The sequence below is a fragment of the Guyanagaster necrorhizus genome, assembly GCF_019112545.1.
Source record: "Guyanagaster necrorhizus MCA 3950 unplaced genomic scaffold BT62scaffold_28, whole genome shotgun sequence".
In the NCBI taxonomy this organism is placed as follows: Eukaryota; Fungi; Basidiomycota; class Agaricomycetes; order Agaricales; family Physalacriaceae; genus Guyanagaster; species Guyanagaster necrorhizus.
The window spans coordinates 315,146-328,878 of record NW_025064907.1 but is presented as its reverse complement, the minus strand read 5'-3'; the positions used below and the strand labels follow the sequence as shown (position 1 = coordinate 328,878).

At 48.0% G+C, this 13,733-nt stretch overlaps 6 protein-coding genes across 6 annotated transcripts; 4 read left to right on the top strand and 2 right to left on the bottom strand.

The window, feature by feature from the left end:
• Nucleotides 1-978: 978 nt before the first annotated feature.
• On the bottom strand, nucleotides 979-3,139 carry BT62DRAFT_922542 (uncharacterized protein; the record flags this gene model as incomplete). Its single annotated transcript, XM_043184407.1, has 8 exons — nucleotides 979-1,206; nucleotides 1,400-1,511; nucleotides 1,573-1,640; nucleotides 1,688-1,807; nucleotides 2,119-2,199; nucleotides 2,456-2,720; nucleotides 2,827-2,975; nucleotides 3,062-3,139. The coding sequence occupies 8 exons, from the start codon at nucleotides 3,137-3,139 to the stop codon at nucleotides 979-981; spliced, it is 1,101 nt and encodes a 366-aa protein (XP_043036107.1).
• Nucleotides 3,140-5,104: 1,965 nt separating this feature from the next.
• Nucleotides 5,105-5,260, bottom strand: BT62DRAFT_905345 (uncharacterized protein; the record flags this gene model as incomplete). The annotated part of the gene is made up of 1 exon (XM_043183601.1): nucleotides 5,105-5,260. The coding sequence occupies one exon, from the start codon at nucleotides 5,258-5,260 to the stop codon at nucleotides 5,105-5,107; it is 156 nt and encodes a 51-aa protein (XP_043036106.1).
• A 2,103-nt stretch (nucleotides 5,261-7,363) lies between these two features.
• BT62DRAFT_905575 (uncharacterized protein) lies at nucleotides 7,364-7,627 on the top strand (the record flags this gene model as incomplete). Its single annotated transcript, XM_043183606.1, has 1 exon — nucleotides 7,364-7,627. The coding sequence occupies one exon, from the start codon at nucleotides 7,364-7,366 to the stop codon at nucleotides 7,625-7,627; it is 264 nt and encodes an 87-aa protein (XP_043036105.1).
• Nucleotides 7,628-9,394: 1,767 nt separating this feature from the next.
• BT62DRAFT_935907 (uncharacterized protein) lies at nucleotides 9,395-10,559 on the top strand. Its single transcript, XM_043187030.1, has 4 exons — nucleotides 9,395-9,433; nucleotides 9,647-9,737; nucleotides 9,793-9,892; nucleotides 9,949-10,559. Exons 2-4 carry the CDS (start codon nucleotides 9,716-9,718, stop codon nucleotides 10,208-10,210), a joined length of 384 nt encoding a protein of 127 aa, XP_043036104.1. The 5' UTR covers nucleotides 9,395-9,433; nucleotides 9,647-9,715; the 3' UTR covers nucleotides 10,211-10,559.
• An 884-nt stretch (nucleotides 10,560-11,443) lies between these two features.
• On the top strand, nucleotides 11,444-12,050 carry BT62DRAFT_996539 (uncharacterized protein; the record flags this gene model as incomplete). The annotated part of the gene is made up of 3 exons (XM_043190587.1): nucleotides 11,444-11,518; nucleotides 11,549-11,678; nucleotides 11,775-12,050. 3 exons carry the CDS (start codon nucleotides 11,444-11,446, stop codon nucleotides 12,023-12,025), a joined length of 456 nt encoding a protein of 151 aa, XP_043036103.1. The 3' UTR covers nucleotides 12,026-12,050.
• A 475-nt stretch (nucleotides 12,051-12,525) lies between these two features.
• Nucleotides 12,526-13,447, top strand: BT62DRAFT_1010214 (uncharacterized protein; the record flags this gene model as incomplete). The annotated part of the gene is made up of 4 exons (XM_043177625.1): nucleotides 12,526-12,796; nucleotides 12,861-12,947; nucleotides 12,988-13,176; nucleotides 13,236-13,447. The coding sequence occupies 4 exons, from the start codon at nucleotides 12,526-12,528 to the stop codon at nucleotides 13,445-13,447; spliced, it is 759 nt and encodes a 252-aa protein (XP_043036102.1).
• Nucleotides 13,448-13,733: the final 286 nt, after the last annotated feature.

Genomic DNA, 13,733 nt, shown 5'->3' with positions numbered 1-13,733 from the left:
TGAGGGTGCGCCTTCCATTCGACATGAGTCCTCATCGATACTACATTGGATGTCGAATACACTGTGACAAGCGCCAGCTACAAGTTCCGTGGCAGCAGCGTAGTTGCATCTTAGCACAAATTATGGCGTATTCCTTGGATCATCATATGTGAAAGAAACCACCAATACCACACCCGCAGAAGTTGGAGCTGCGGGTCACAAGGCTCGCTCTTTGTATGAAACCGGGGCTTATAAGAATCTTCACGGAATAACTTTTTTTTTTGACATCTCTCTATTCATCGCTCCTCTGGTCTTCAACTTGTAGCCGCCATAGTCGTATTTCCTATTCATCGTTTCGGCGTCTCCATTGTAATTTGTAAGACGAATAAAACAACTCAACGTGATATATACTAATTCGCATCGTTCTCTGTTAGATGCCGAGGCTAGAGGCTCGATGCTTTATCCAAGGAACCTTCGCTAGTTTGCAGAAAGGTACCCAAGCACATGTCATAGATGCCTACACATATCTAACTACTGTCGCTTTCAGCTATTGTCAAAACATAGGCGGTGGCATATCTCGGCTGTTTGGGGGTCGCAGAGTCAGGCCCAATCCGACAATGGGGGCCATCGAAGAACAGCATAGAAGAGGCGGCGGAGAGAGCAGAAGCTCAACGACGCCTCGAACAAGTCGAACGAGAGAGACAAGAACAGGCTGAAAAACTGAGGTGGGCGCAATCCCGACCTACATTGTTCGCTCCAAATCCGACGTACACCTAGAGAATCCCGTTAAGAAGGGGCGGGGAGTTGGTGCGAAGAGTGATCCTGCCAAGATTCTTGACGAGGCTCGCATACCGAATTGATATTAGCGTATCGAATTATCCCCGGACATGTCTTACATAGGCAAAATCGGCTACAACACTCTTTTTATACGACAAAATCTTGATGACGATGCACCTAGGTAAGATCCAAAGCATTTCTGGGATATATAGAAACATCAAGTTAGAACCCAGCCTCGATCCTATCACCTCCCCCTCCCCCAAATGTACTCGGGGGGGAGGCCTTCTGCGCACGTATCGCCTCCACCTGCCTACGCAAACTTTCTACCTCTCTACGCACATCAGCCTCTGGCTCTGGTGCTGCTTCTGGCTCCGGCTCCAGCTCGGAGGATGGAGGCCTCCGTTTCGAGTGCAGTGTCAATGCCTGTGCTGAGGTCACCGCAGGCACGGACTGGGAAACTTGGCATTTTCAGGTAGATGCGAGGATGTCGACAACCGAGGCACTAGTGGAAACGACTCATGCGCTCAAGGCATGATGAAATATTGAAGTTCAGAGTTCAGGGAGGCAGTATCGAGTATTGGGCTTCTTTGCTTCCGATGGCGCCAGAAGAAAAAGACGCCCACCATGATAGTCAAAGTGATACCGCGACCACACTGCCTACGATGGCTCCTACATTAATTGTGCTACCAACGGTTGACGGACTACTAGACAAGCTACTGCTGGCACCACTAGTCGGCGTTTCTATGGGTTGTGTACTGCAGGAGTCTTGTCAATGAACAATATTCACACTGCAAAGTCATTCAGTATGTAACTTACGTCAAATTGAGAGCCAGTAATGAGAATACAGATCCTTGCGCCGGGCTAGGTTTCACATTCGATGAGATCTACATTTACACCGAGCAACGACAAGATGGAATAGCGCCAACCTGACTTGACCTCCCACAGCACTCCCATTTCCGGTGTTATACGTTGTAGGGAAGACCCCAGCAGTCGAGTTGGAAGCGGCTTTCTGATGGACGAGCCTCACAAGATGATCACGCACGGTAACGTTCTGGGTTGCTCCAGCAGTCAGCATCATTCAATCTATGAGGGTGATCAATATTAATATCTCGCAAGGAAGAGGAGGCGACGAACGAGACTTCGCAATTTCGCCCTTGGTAGTATCCGTATGCCAAAATTACTGGCTGGAAGGCAAAAATCGTTCAGATACCCGACTTGCGCGGCAGATAAAACATTAACTTGCCATCATTGATTTGGTTGAGATAAAATGCATCTTGGGCACCATAGACCTGTATTGTATGAGCTATCTGGATGCGACAATGTACCAAGAGAAAATTATAAATATCGTACATCGTCGCTTACGAGGCTCAGGACCTGAGATCGATCCAGAGCTGCGATAATATCCTCTCGATATCCAGCGATAGGAAGTTTATTTCGCTGAGCCTAGGAAGATCATCAGGGTATATTAAGTGCAGAAGATAAAATAATACGCCACCAGCATTTCTTGGTATGATGGACTGTCTCTACGCTGATTGAAGCTTGATTTGAGTTGTTCGCTGATACCTTGACCAGATCGTTCGCGTCCGAAAGAATATAGCAGATCCGTATTGTTTACAGCAGATCTGACCACCTTGCCGCGATCTAGTGTTAATGGTTGAGATCAGGGTCAACAGCATGGTGGTGTAACGTGAGGACAAACCTTGCTAGACGTTTGCAATTTTGGTTCAGCTATGGTTCTTAATCTGCTCCAAATACTCCGATTGATGGAATTGTCCCCGTACTTAGATACGATGTGGTCCCCGTCATTTGCCGACCTGTCCACGCCCCAATACGCGACTCTGCTAATCCCTATAACTATCATAAGACCGGCTATTGAAAGAGAAAAGAGGAACGCATTCACCTGGTAATTTAACTCATCGTCGCCCTCCCACAAGGTACCGGCAATCTTCCCATACAAGCCATAGCTATGACACTTTTAAGGCCGAGATTTGCATTGGAAAGTCCGTCGGTGTCAACGCTTGAACAATCTCCGTTGGGTGAAGGATAAGGAAAGAGCAGGATAGGACACACAATGAAGAATCGACGACACTTGTATTAGTCAAAGTTGCTATCCAAACTAGCCAGAAATTTGCCATGCGTTCTCGTAAAACGGTTTCATGGTCACTCCGTGATACTGCTACTGCATGAGTAGCTGATGCAAGATATCCTTTACCACCATTCTGTTGGGCGACGCAATGGCGGACAACAGACAAAACAGATGGTTTGATTAATACTCTGATTATGGTCGCTGAGCAGTCCGACGAACATATTGGACCCTACGACTTCGCACTTTGCAGGCGCTAATATCTGTTCCTGGTCCCCGCGTAGGCACACCTTCTGCCATTGTATGGGAAAGGACGGGGCGGTGCGGACGAACTGACTCAACACAGATATCAATCACCACAAAGATTTCTCTTCTGATATTACCGGCGTTCAGTTGAGCAGGACAAAAAACGATCTCACTCAGCGGTCCCAGGCCAGCTGTGGAATTTATTTGCGAGTCAAGATGTAATACATATCGACAGAATGAATGACCCAGTCGTTCTTTAGACAGTTCAGCCATCGATAGGGAAATTCCTCCAAGAAATGCTTAAAGAAACAGTGCTCTATGTTTCCGCACGAATAGATCCGTTATCAAAGAGACCATGACATTCGCGAATCGCCACCAAGCTGGTGGTGGTTGCAAGTTGAAGCCGGTAAGTCACGTGGGGCGTTGCGTGGAAATCAAGCAGTCGCGTCCGAGCTGATCATTATCAACCACCACCAGCTGTTTCGTCGACAGGTTTTTATTATTATGTACTAGCACTGGGAATCTGGAACTGTTTACGGTTTTAGGAGTTGAATTCCTCTCTCTTAGGGTTATTTTCTGAGTTTTTGCTCTTCGTGGTGCGTATCTTATTTTTTGTAGGCGGCGCTACTATGCCTCATATTTGTCCATGGAAATCCTTCTCAGAAACGTGTCCGAAATAACTGGCTTATTGACAGCATGGGACAGTGATTATCAAAATTCCTAGGTTACAAGACACGAGCGACGGCGGAGAACTGGATTTCCCATTGAACACTTTATGCCGGTTACGGCCCCCCGTTTCAACTCATACGCGAAACGGTTCATGGCGGATGCTGCTCGACGAAGCTGATTTTTTCGCGGCTCGTTTCGTTGCCAGGTTCCAAAACATTCGATTTATGTGTGCTCACTTGAGGCCGACTTGTATGTGCTGCTGGTTATAGTACTCTCGAGAAACATGATAGAAAAGTCTATCTACTTGAACTTGAACTTCAGTATAGACTCCCTTCTTTCGCACCTCTGATGCCCGGTCGGGGCAATCACAAACCATGTCGATCCTAATGAAGCTTCGCATGTCATGGTAGATGGTCCCTGGGCATTGCCTAGAATGCACTCTCACTCGGCCTTTGCCGTATCGTGCGATATTAACATTGTCCTGGCGATTACCGAGTTTCCGGTACCAATATTCGTCACTATCATGCAGAGGTACTGTTCCGGATAATGTCCAGGTTGCATCAGGTACATAGTTGATTCTTTATCGCTCCTGTTCACACCTTCCCTCGTTCCATAGAAATATCTTGTCTTCTGATTTTCTCAGACATGATAAATCTCACTGTACTTATCTCTCTTTTCTCAGCGGCTGAATGGCAATTCCCGGTCCCTCAGATTCAAGCTCCCTTCTTCTCTTTCCTTCTCAAGGCACAGTAAAGTGTTTCCTGGTCTTGTGACACAGATAGGACATTGATAGCGTAGCTAATACCCAAAGATCCAGTGCTGATGCGAATTCGTTCTTATTCAGCTTCTTGTATGTACTTTCCTAGTGTTTAGAGTTTAGAAACCGGCATTTGGCCCCAGTGAAGGGACACCGTATCCCTTCCCTATACGCCGCAGCTTAGTGGCTCCGGCTTCTCGTCGAAGAATGCTGGAGATTGCCGTCAACACTACAAACCTCAGAACCGGAGCGTATATATCTGACTGAGAAAATTCAATGGTGGTAGGTGGAGGGGCATACTGTATTCTCATATCAACACTGGTCGCATCCCTTTTTCCGCCTATTGTATGTAGCATAGTGGTTTAGTCGACTGTTAGCCTGTAATGTAGCTGAATGTAATACAAGTTATACGACGTGTTCAGAGTGTCATCCATAGAGGAATGGGTAAGAACGAATCCGTAAAGTAAGATGCGGGAGGAGACAGTGAAAAATCCAGGCTGATTATTTGAACGAATTTCTGCTCAGTGAAGCGTAAGTAACTGTTATAGGCAGGGCCGAGTGGCAATAGACATACGTACCAGGGAGTAGATGCACTACTTGAATGGACATCCGGGCGCATGAGCGCCTCGCCAGCCACAGTGGCAGCACTGAGGCTCGCTGTGACGACTATCGCAAGCGACAGGTTTTCCGGCTTCCGGTACCACGGAAGGCCTGATCGCAGAGGATGAAGGTAAAGTGAAGTAGTGCATTTATCGTAAAGAGGTGGTGCGAGCTGACCAGAGCACCCGCGCAGTTCTTCTCCTTTATACTCGCCCTAGGTTATTTATGTAAACAAATACCGCAGGGCAAAAAAAACCTCACTTTCCATCAGCAATTGACTCTTTCGCGACCTAGATTTGTAGAACCAACGGTCTTTATTCTGGACCATTACTGCGTATATATTTTTCTCTGTCCTAGCAAGCATCCCGGGATTAGGACAGGTGCGATAGATGGGTTTTGGATCAGTGTTAGAGCATAACGGATATAGATCATCAACCAGCAACATATTCACTCGTTCAGGCCATAACTTCGGTAGGAGGCAAGGGTCGAGACCATGAAGGGGCAACAAAAACTCGGATTATATATATTTTTTATGTATCCTACCAGACTGACGGTACACGAATCGAGCGCAACCGACCTAGCCGATCAGTTTGCGTGTCATTCGGTTGGCCTGGAAGATGTACGTACTATGGTCTGGGATCATAACTGTATCCTCCATTCGTCTGTATAGTTCATTTGATAAAGCAACAGGTGGAGTAGTATGTGTATAGTCTACGGATGGTTTCCGTGGCATCAGACGGAAGTAATGGGAATCATTACGAAGCTGAGATACCGAAGCAACACATGACAAGCCAAGTTCTCATTAGTCCGTAAGGGTATCCTCGCAAGGAAACAAGAAGTACTCGCATACAAACGTAGTATCAATCGATTATAGCGATTCATTTTTTTGGTCATACGTGTGAAGAGGGACGCTGTAGCCGACGACATATGTAGCGAACAGTATGGCGCCATCGATAGACAGAAGGTCGCGAAGACTGTACAACAGTGTCAAATTCTTCTCAAGGCTGAATAAAACACACTAACCCGAAGACGGTGGAGCAGATCCCACACAGAGTGGGTCACTGACTGATAGCTACTCCCCAGAAAATCTCCCAAGTTGATCCAGGAATCCACAACTCCACCTGAGGCGGCGTTCCAAGAAAAAAGGTGTTCTATCTCTCTCAGAAACGGAGTTTGGAGGACTCGGTAGCTCTTCCGAAAACATACGGGTAGGCATCTATCGCAGAGGGAACATCGAGGGCGCCTTGTACGGACAACTGTGATCAAGAAGAGGAAGGCTGATGCAGACACTAAAATCGCATACCTCCGATCAGATATGCAACAGCCACCAGGAATATTGCGAATCCTGCGCTAAGATACGAGGAGAAGAACCGGGACTAGTCCGACGATCACAGGGACCTGCCACTTGACCAGATCTATACAATAAGACATGAGGAATGTGTCCGCGGTCGCGAGGGAAGCTGTGAGAGACGGCGTAGACATATTGCTGCAACCACTATTTCATTAAATAAGTAATGCAGCGACGACAGTCGTGATTAGCGAGTTAGCGTCAAGACCCACGAACCGTAGACTACTAGTCGACGTGTCCACAGATGCTAGGTGAGTTGGATGGTCAGATAGAAGGACGTTGACTTGTTCGGAGTCCCGTCAGTCCCCTCCATCTCAGCGTGTGATGTTCAACCTTGAATAGTGGGAACCGTGGCACCCCAATGTAAAGATATGGTTAGCATATCTAGTGACAAGTGATGCCCTTACAGAACGTCTATGGTATCTTGATACAAGTCGACCATTTCATCATCGAACACGGAAGCCTCGTCCAGGTGTAGATTTCCGAAACCTTCCAATGGCGCCATTTCGTCCCTCGCGTATCGTTTAGTGTAACTCTTACCTGAGTTATATATCAAAGATGTCGATCCTTTTGCTGGCAGAAATTTATAGCACGTACTCGCCATTTGCCTCCTTCAGCAACGCAAAATATGTCCCGTTCATCGGTCCATGACTTTATCGATATATGCAGATCTCGCTTCGACAGAGTCAGGTGAACCTACCTGCCTGTTGCGGCATCTCCGGAATGACCAGGTTCTGCGAACCGGAAGAGTGAACGTAGGATGATGGTAATTCGAGAGCAAAAGATTGGGCGAGTTGCCTTGGTCTGGCTCTGTGTCGAACAGTGGGCTGATCAGAACGGTCCTGAATGCCAGAAGGAGACGGCCCTAGTAAGAGATTCAATAAGATCCTCAGTGTAGATGGTGATGGTGAGAAGGACAGCAAATCACGCTTCGCGGCTTTCTTCCGTACCACCATCATCGCGCTACCGCCCATCGTCCAATCCAATTGCAAATCCACTCGCTTTTATCTCGACTATTCTTCTCATTCAAAGACCGTCGATTATATGCGCTTGCTGTTTCTCCTGCGGCAAGGTCATTGGCGGCAAATGGAACGACTACCTAGAGCTCTTGTCGAACGACAAAGCGAAGGGTCCGGACTTTTCGTCCATTTTCAAACCCACCTACTGATTCTGGTATAACGAGGCCCTTGATGAGCTCCAGCTGGAATGATACTGCTGTCGCTGGATCGTATTGACGCATGTGGACTTGATAAGAAAAATTGTTACGTTATAATCGTGCGTTGCCTAGCATTTCCTTTTTACCTGGTCATTAATGGTTTGCGGTCAAGTCATAGAAAGAACGATGAACAAGGCGCATTTATCCTGCAGTGAACTGTATATTAGTCTGGCAATGTTGTTATCTGTATCGAAACACGAGACAGCGAAGGAGAAAGAGGGCCTTGACTCTCGCGGGGAATCCTTCCATTCCTCCCAAAAATGTGCAGCGTGGAGGAAAGCAGGAGGTCTTGGGTGAGTCTATCCTTGTGTCCAGCATTAGGGACCTTATGCTTATTGCTTCACCAGAGTCAACCCGCCTGATTTCTTCGTCTTTTCAATTGCGAGCTCGATCGTTTGGTTACATGTCTCGTGTCCTGGTTGTCATAACATATACCAGCCAACCCGCCCTTCGACTTCTATCGGTTGAGCTGTGTTTATTTAAGTTGCCGCCCATTTTCAAAACAATTGTTTAAAGCAAGTCGGGCTAGATGTTTATATGCTTGCCCTTGTCTACATCACTCCCAGAACTTTTTAAACCGGCTCTCGTGGATTCGTTTTGACGCATGAAGTCTGTCAGGATCCAAAGCCACCCACCCATGGCTTGTAGCAATGCCTCTCAATGTACCCTCAGGAACTAACCTGAATCCAATAACCACTACATGTCAGGACTATTTTACGTTGTGCTTTAATGATTTTCTCACCCGCTCCCGCAGATCGTAGGCTTGATTAGGATAGCTTTAGATGAGATGGAAATACAACTACTTTGCGCCCGCCGACGCAGATGATTTCGACCTTGTACAGGCGGGTCCGATGGATGTGAACATGACTTTTCTCGGTCCAACTGAGGTACACGCCAGACTCGTTCCATGGACTGTTTGTCATACAACTGCATATGGACAGACAAACTTCCACCCTTATTTGTCTAGGGATCGTCCGTAACAGACACTACTTTATTCCCTCCCAGGCAAACAGGACACCACCAAGACCACGATCATCGCGCTTATTAGAAGTCAGCCGTCTCTAGGGACATCCCGATGTTCGTAAACCCATACGACTTGGGACGCAGGCCCAAACACTGGATCAGCTATTCGTACCATTGGTCCGAAATACGACACTATGGATGAAGGTGTATAAGGGATATTGCTCTACCTATCCCCTTCAGATAATAGTGGTTCACGCCGGTCCAAGCTCCTGCCAGCCGAAGCGACGGAGTTTTATCGTGGAATCAATCGGACGTTCATGGCCCGGGGCGTTCGAGGTCTACTTATCTTACTCTCTTGGCGCGCCGCAATGTGATGGTTGCCTTGGGGTGATCTATGCATCTTTCTCGCTGTTTCATGTCTTGGGCGCTCCGTTCATTGTTTGCGACAGGCAAAGACGTTTGACCGGCAACCACCGTTCCGTGGGAAACGAAAAACGGTGGGACGAACCAGTGATGCATATCAAAAGGAAGTCCAGGCTGTTGAGGAACTAAAAACAAAAAAATCATTGCATTCCTCACTTCCCGTTGCTGGACTCTATGTGTCATTCCTTACGGTAAATGTATGGCATATCCAGCCAATCATAACCGAAGGAGATGTCATCTCGTGAGTGTATTCTCTTCTCCCTGAATGCCTGAATGCTGTAATTCTCAGGCTATGTGGCGTCGGGGTGATATCTCATCTTCGTCGGAGGAGTCCAAATTTCTCTTCCTTCAGCACAAGAGGTTCCTACGCTGTGAAGGTATAAGAAGGTGAGCCAGTCAAACCTTTAGCTTAAGCTTGCAATGCTTCCCAGCGTCTTTCCTGTCGTATCTCTTCTTTCTAGTAGTGCCTATGCCATTGATTAGAAGCCGCACGAATGGGAAGCACCTGGAGCTTCCGATTTGTGTAGCCCGTGTCCGGGTCTGAACGCGTTTGTCGTTGGGCTCTGTTCGTTCTCTACCGTAGACTGACGAGGTTTCTCTAGCCTTGCGAATCATGGTTTTCTGCCGTGAGATGGTAAAAATATCACCATCAATATGATATTCAACGCTGGGTTAGGTCAGGAAGAGATTTTCTTATATTCTCGGTAAAAACTTTCTTACGCTTCCAGCAGAAGGCTTCAACGTCGACCCGTCGATTCTCATCCTCTCTGCCAAGGTCGGCCTTCTCACCACGGAGGCTCCTGATAGCGTCACTCTCGATGATCTCAAACTGTAGGCATCTCTTAGTCTATACATCGCACGTCCTCTCTCCTGACCCACCCCTATAGACACGGCACAATCGAACACGACGCCTCCCTCCCCCGCTCGGACTACCTCCTCGGCTATAACCTTCACTTCAACGAGACGATCTACACCACGCTCACCCAGTCCAACCCCGGTGTGGACTACTTCAACGCCACCTCCGTGGGGCAAGTCCAGAAGCAGCGCCTGGCGGACGACACGCTCGCCAATCCCAGGTATCATCAATGCCATCAAGGAGTTCACGATACGCACCCGCGAGTCTGCGCTTTATCTGAATGTGATGGGTGATCCAGTGACGGATGTCGCGCCCGAGGAGTACGTTTGACCGACCGAGTTGTATGTTGTGGGATGCTGAATGATTTTTTTACTGGATGGGTTCGTGGATATATTTTTCCGCGAGGAGCGTTTGCCTGTTGAGGAAGGGTGGACCATGCGATCACAGCTGAGTCGATCTCTCTGATTGCGGCTGTCATCCAGGAGACTTCGGAGTGGGTTAATAATGGCGGATGTCCCATTATTCGGGCTAATGCTAAGAGCAATCTTTCGTCTTACCCGTAGATGGTATATATACCTGTATTTTGGTGAATGAAACGAGGACACCACGTTAACGAGTGGCTTGTAGATCTGCGAATACTACTTACTAGTGCAAATACTTGCCCATCGTTGAATGATAAACCAAGAATGGGAGAAGAAAGCAGAAATTTGCCCTATACGTTCCTCCGAAAGAAAATAACACACATTGGGTTGAGTCTTGCAAGTGATAATTGCATTGCGAATATAAAATCCATGTTGCCTGACATGCGCACCACGGCGGGTGGTTCTAAATCTTATTGTTCTTGTTTGCGTGACTGCAGACACCATCACTCTTTCTTTCTCTCGACGTCGTTCCACAACTTTTCCTAAAACAAGCAACGCATATGCCGACACTCTGAATGGGTAGCGTCTACCACGGTTTCCCGGTCTCCTTCATAGCCCTGCACGGACCTCAATTTGATCGTAGCATTCGATTTGGCGCAAGTGCAGCACAACGCCAAAAAGACCACCCACCCAGCAACTTGTGTCACAGCACGCAGGTGCGATGGAACGCCTTACCAAGAGCACAGTTGATTCCTTGTTTAGATCATATCATCACTCGCAAAGATCGCCTCAAGGCTCAGAGTATACGAGCATGTATCATATTATATTTAATAATATGATGTCACGGTTCCTACCTCTTTTTATCCGCTCACTTGCGCATATAAAATTCCTGCTGCCGGATAATGTGCGCGACGCGCGTTGGTTCTTGTGGGTCGCGGTGCGTGCATTGTAATCTGGATCTGATTGTTTTTGTTTGCCCAGACACCATCATGTGATTCAATGTATGTAAACCTTCCGCACGCTCGAACTTGAAAGTACGTGTCATCGCTTTTCTGCCTATTTCTTATGTGACGTTCATCTTCCATAGCCTACAATGTTCCTCGAAAACGACACGCCTACCAAGCCCAGACTCATACCTCGCACACGCCTTAAGGTGGCTTCATCATGGACCGCGATACTGCTATCGAATGGGCCTCTCGTCTTGCAAATCGACAGTTAACAAAGGACAACATCGGATTGGTGTGAGAACTCATTGAAGACAAGCTCCAGCCCTACGGCAGCAGATCCTCATGTGTGGGTGAAGTGTTGGACGCGGAGTTCATGATCGTCACGCGGAGCGCCGTGTTCAGGAAAGGCTACAAGGGTATGGACCCAGCAAAGATACCGCAGTTTAAGGAGGGTGAGCGTGAAAAAAGTCGCGAGGAAGCTCCTAGAGGAAGAAGGTACGCGGTCTCTATCGTGTTCTTGTTTCTTTAGCGCTGATTCTATGTCCCAGGTCTAGACCATTTGGAATTTGCCACGCGTCTCTTCTCTGTATTATACGATATCTCTCGAAAGGAATACGTATTCTCTGCCCTAGAGGATATCTTGAAAACGCCTCGCGCCCAATACCTGATGCTTTACGCCCGGTTGATATATAGCGAGCTGCAGGCCTGCCTAGTCATGAGCCTAAGGAAAGGTCGCGGTAGCTGCACATTCAACGCGACTCTTGTCCTTCTTTCTGAAGTCTGCGTAGAGTCTAAATAGGGATGAGAACAAGGTTTTGATATTGTCGACGTTGTCCGAGCCATTGTCCGTCCTTTCTGGCTGGCGTGGAGAAAGTAGCATTATTGCCCGAGTCACAGCCAAAGGGTAGACATAATGTAGTTGGATTTAATTAACCCTTGCTTTCTCCCCATGGAGGACGACATCACTTGGGCGCGGAAGCTAATCGATAATGTTAATGAGCCCCAGCCCTACAGCTGCATTTTCTCATTCATGTGAAAAGTCCTGGACTCGGAGAGCGTGCTCAGGCAGGGCTCCGAGGGTACGAATCTCTCCTTTCTGATACCGCAGTTCAAGGGAGGGTGAGTAGGAGAAGAGGAGGGTGCGGGTTCTCCGTTTCTTGCCGCGCTGATTCGATGCTCCAGGTCATGGTCTCTGGACTGAAAAAAAGGCTACGATGAATACATACGTATTCTCTGCCCTGCGGCCTTGGTTGTTCCCCCGGGATGACAAGAAGTGGTAGCTGTGCATAGAGAAGAGAAATGTCATCGCTTGCGTGGTGCCAGGTTTCTCTCGGGCCCGGATTCATGTGGTACCGTCCTTCTGAGCACCTTTCGCGCCTTCCCCCCCTCAGGCCTCACGTTTCGTCGCTCTGGCACTGGACCTGTCATGACTCAGCTTCCGTCCTCCTTGGAAAGGTCCTCCGTTTGCAACACAGTGTTCGGATGCACATTCCCAGCAAGGAGAGTTCGACACTCAAACGCGTGAAGATTGCCAAACTGACATATGGCTGGTCGCACATTCTTCCTTTGAGTTCGTGAAGTGTTTGGGGATCCGATTCACAGAACTCCTCCACTGCATTGATCGTCTTTCCCAGCGGGGCCAGATTTCACGAGCCGGGGAAGAAGAAGGGTGTCCTTATTCCCCATCATTGGGGGGGCATCTATGGAGCCCCGGGCTGCTTGTCCTCCCTGACTACCTTTAAATTGACACTCTCTGAACAGTCTTCCCCACTATTATGCTTTTACGAGTGGCCGACGTTGTGAAGTGGAGAGGCCGGCATTACATGAAGCATCGGGATGGTAATAGACGCGACCCCTTATCACAACGGACTCGTTCCCTTAACAAACGGGAAAAAAAGGGCCATCTAATTCTGCCCTATCGCCCACGCTCAAATAAGAGGCGCGTGATGAGTAATTATTTATTTAAAGTGAGGAAGGGGGAGGGTTGGTTCCGCACGGTAGATGGATAGGTAAATTCGTCTTTATGCGCAGGGAAGAGGAAACAAAGGACGGGTTGGATATCTCCAAGGAAATGATAATTGCGCGACGATGGAAAGAAATGTCTGAGTTCCCCGTTCAGATCATATCATCACTCGCAAATACCGCCTCAGAATATACGTTCCAGCTCGGGTCTTCTAACCTAGCCATTCCTACACCGGAAAATCGTTCTGCACAGGGTTAGCATGTATCATATTATATTTAGTAATATAATGTCACGGTTCGCACCTCTTTCTATCCGCTCGCTTGCGGATATAAGATTCCTGTTACCGGATAATGTGCACGACGCGCGCTGATTCTTGTGGGTCGCGGCGGGCGCCTGCCAAGAGTCATGGTAAATCTGGATCTAATTGTTTGCCCAGACACCATGCTGTGATTCGATGTATATAAACCTTGCTTTCTCTGCATCAACTCAACTTCCGCACGGAAGCACGTGTCATCGCTTTTCTGCCTACTCCTTATGTGACATC

Excerpts from the sequence above, each read along its gene's own strand:
- BT62DRAFT_935907 (XM_043187030.1), top strand. The coding sequence starts at position 9,716 with ATGATATTCAACGCTGGGTTAG. Across the intron at positions 9,738-9,792 it reads GATATTCAACGCTGGGTTAG|AAGGCTTCAACGTCGACCCG; the intron begins GTCAGGAAGAGA and ends CGCTTCCAGCAG. Across the intron at positions 9,893-9,948 it reads ACTCTCGATGATCTCAAACT|ACACGGCACAATCGAACACG; the intron begins GTAGGCATCTCT and ends CCACCCCTATAG.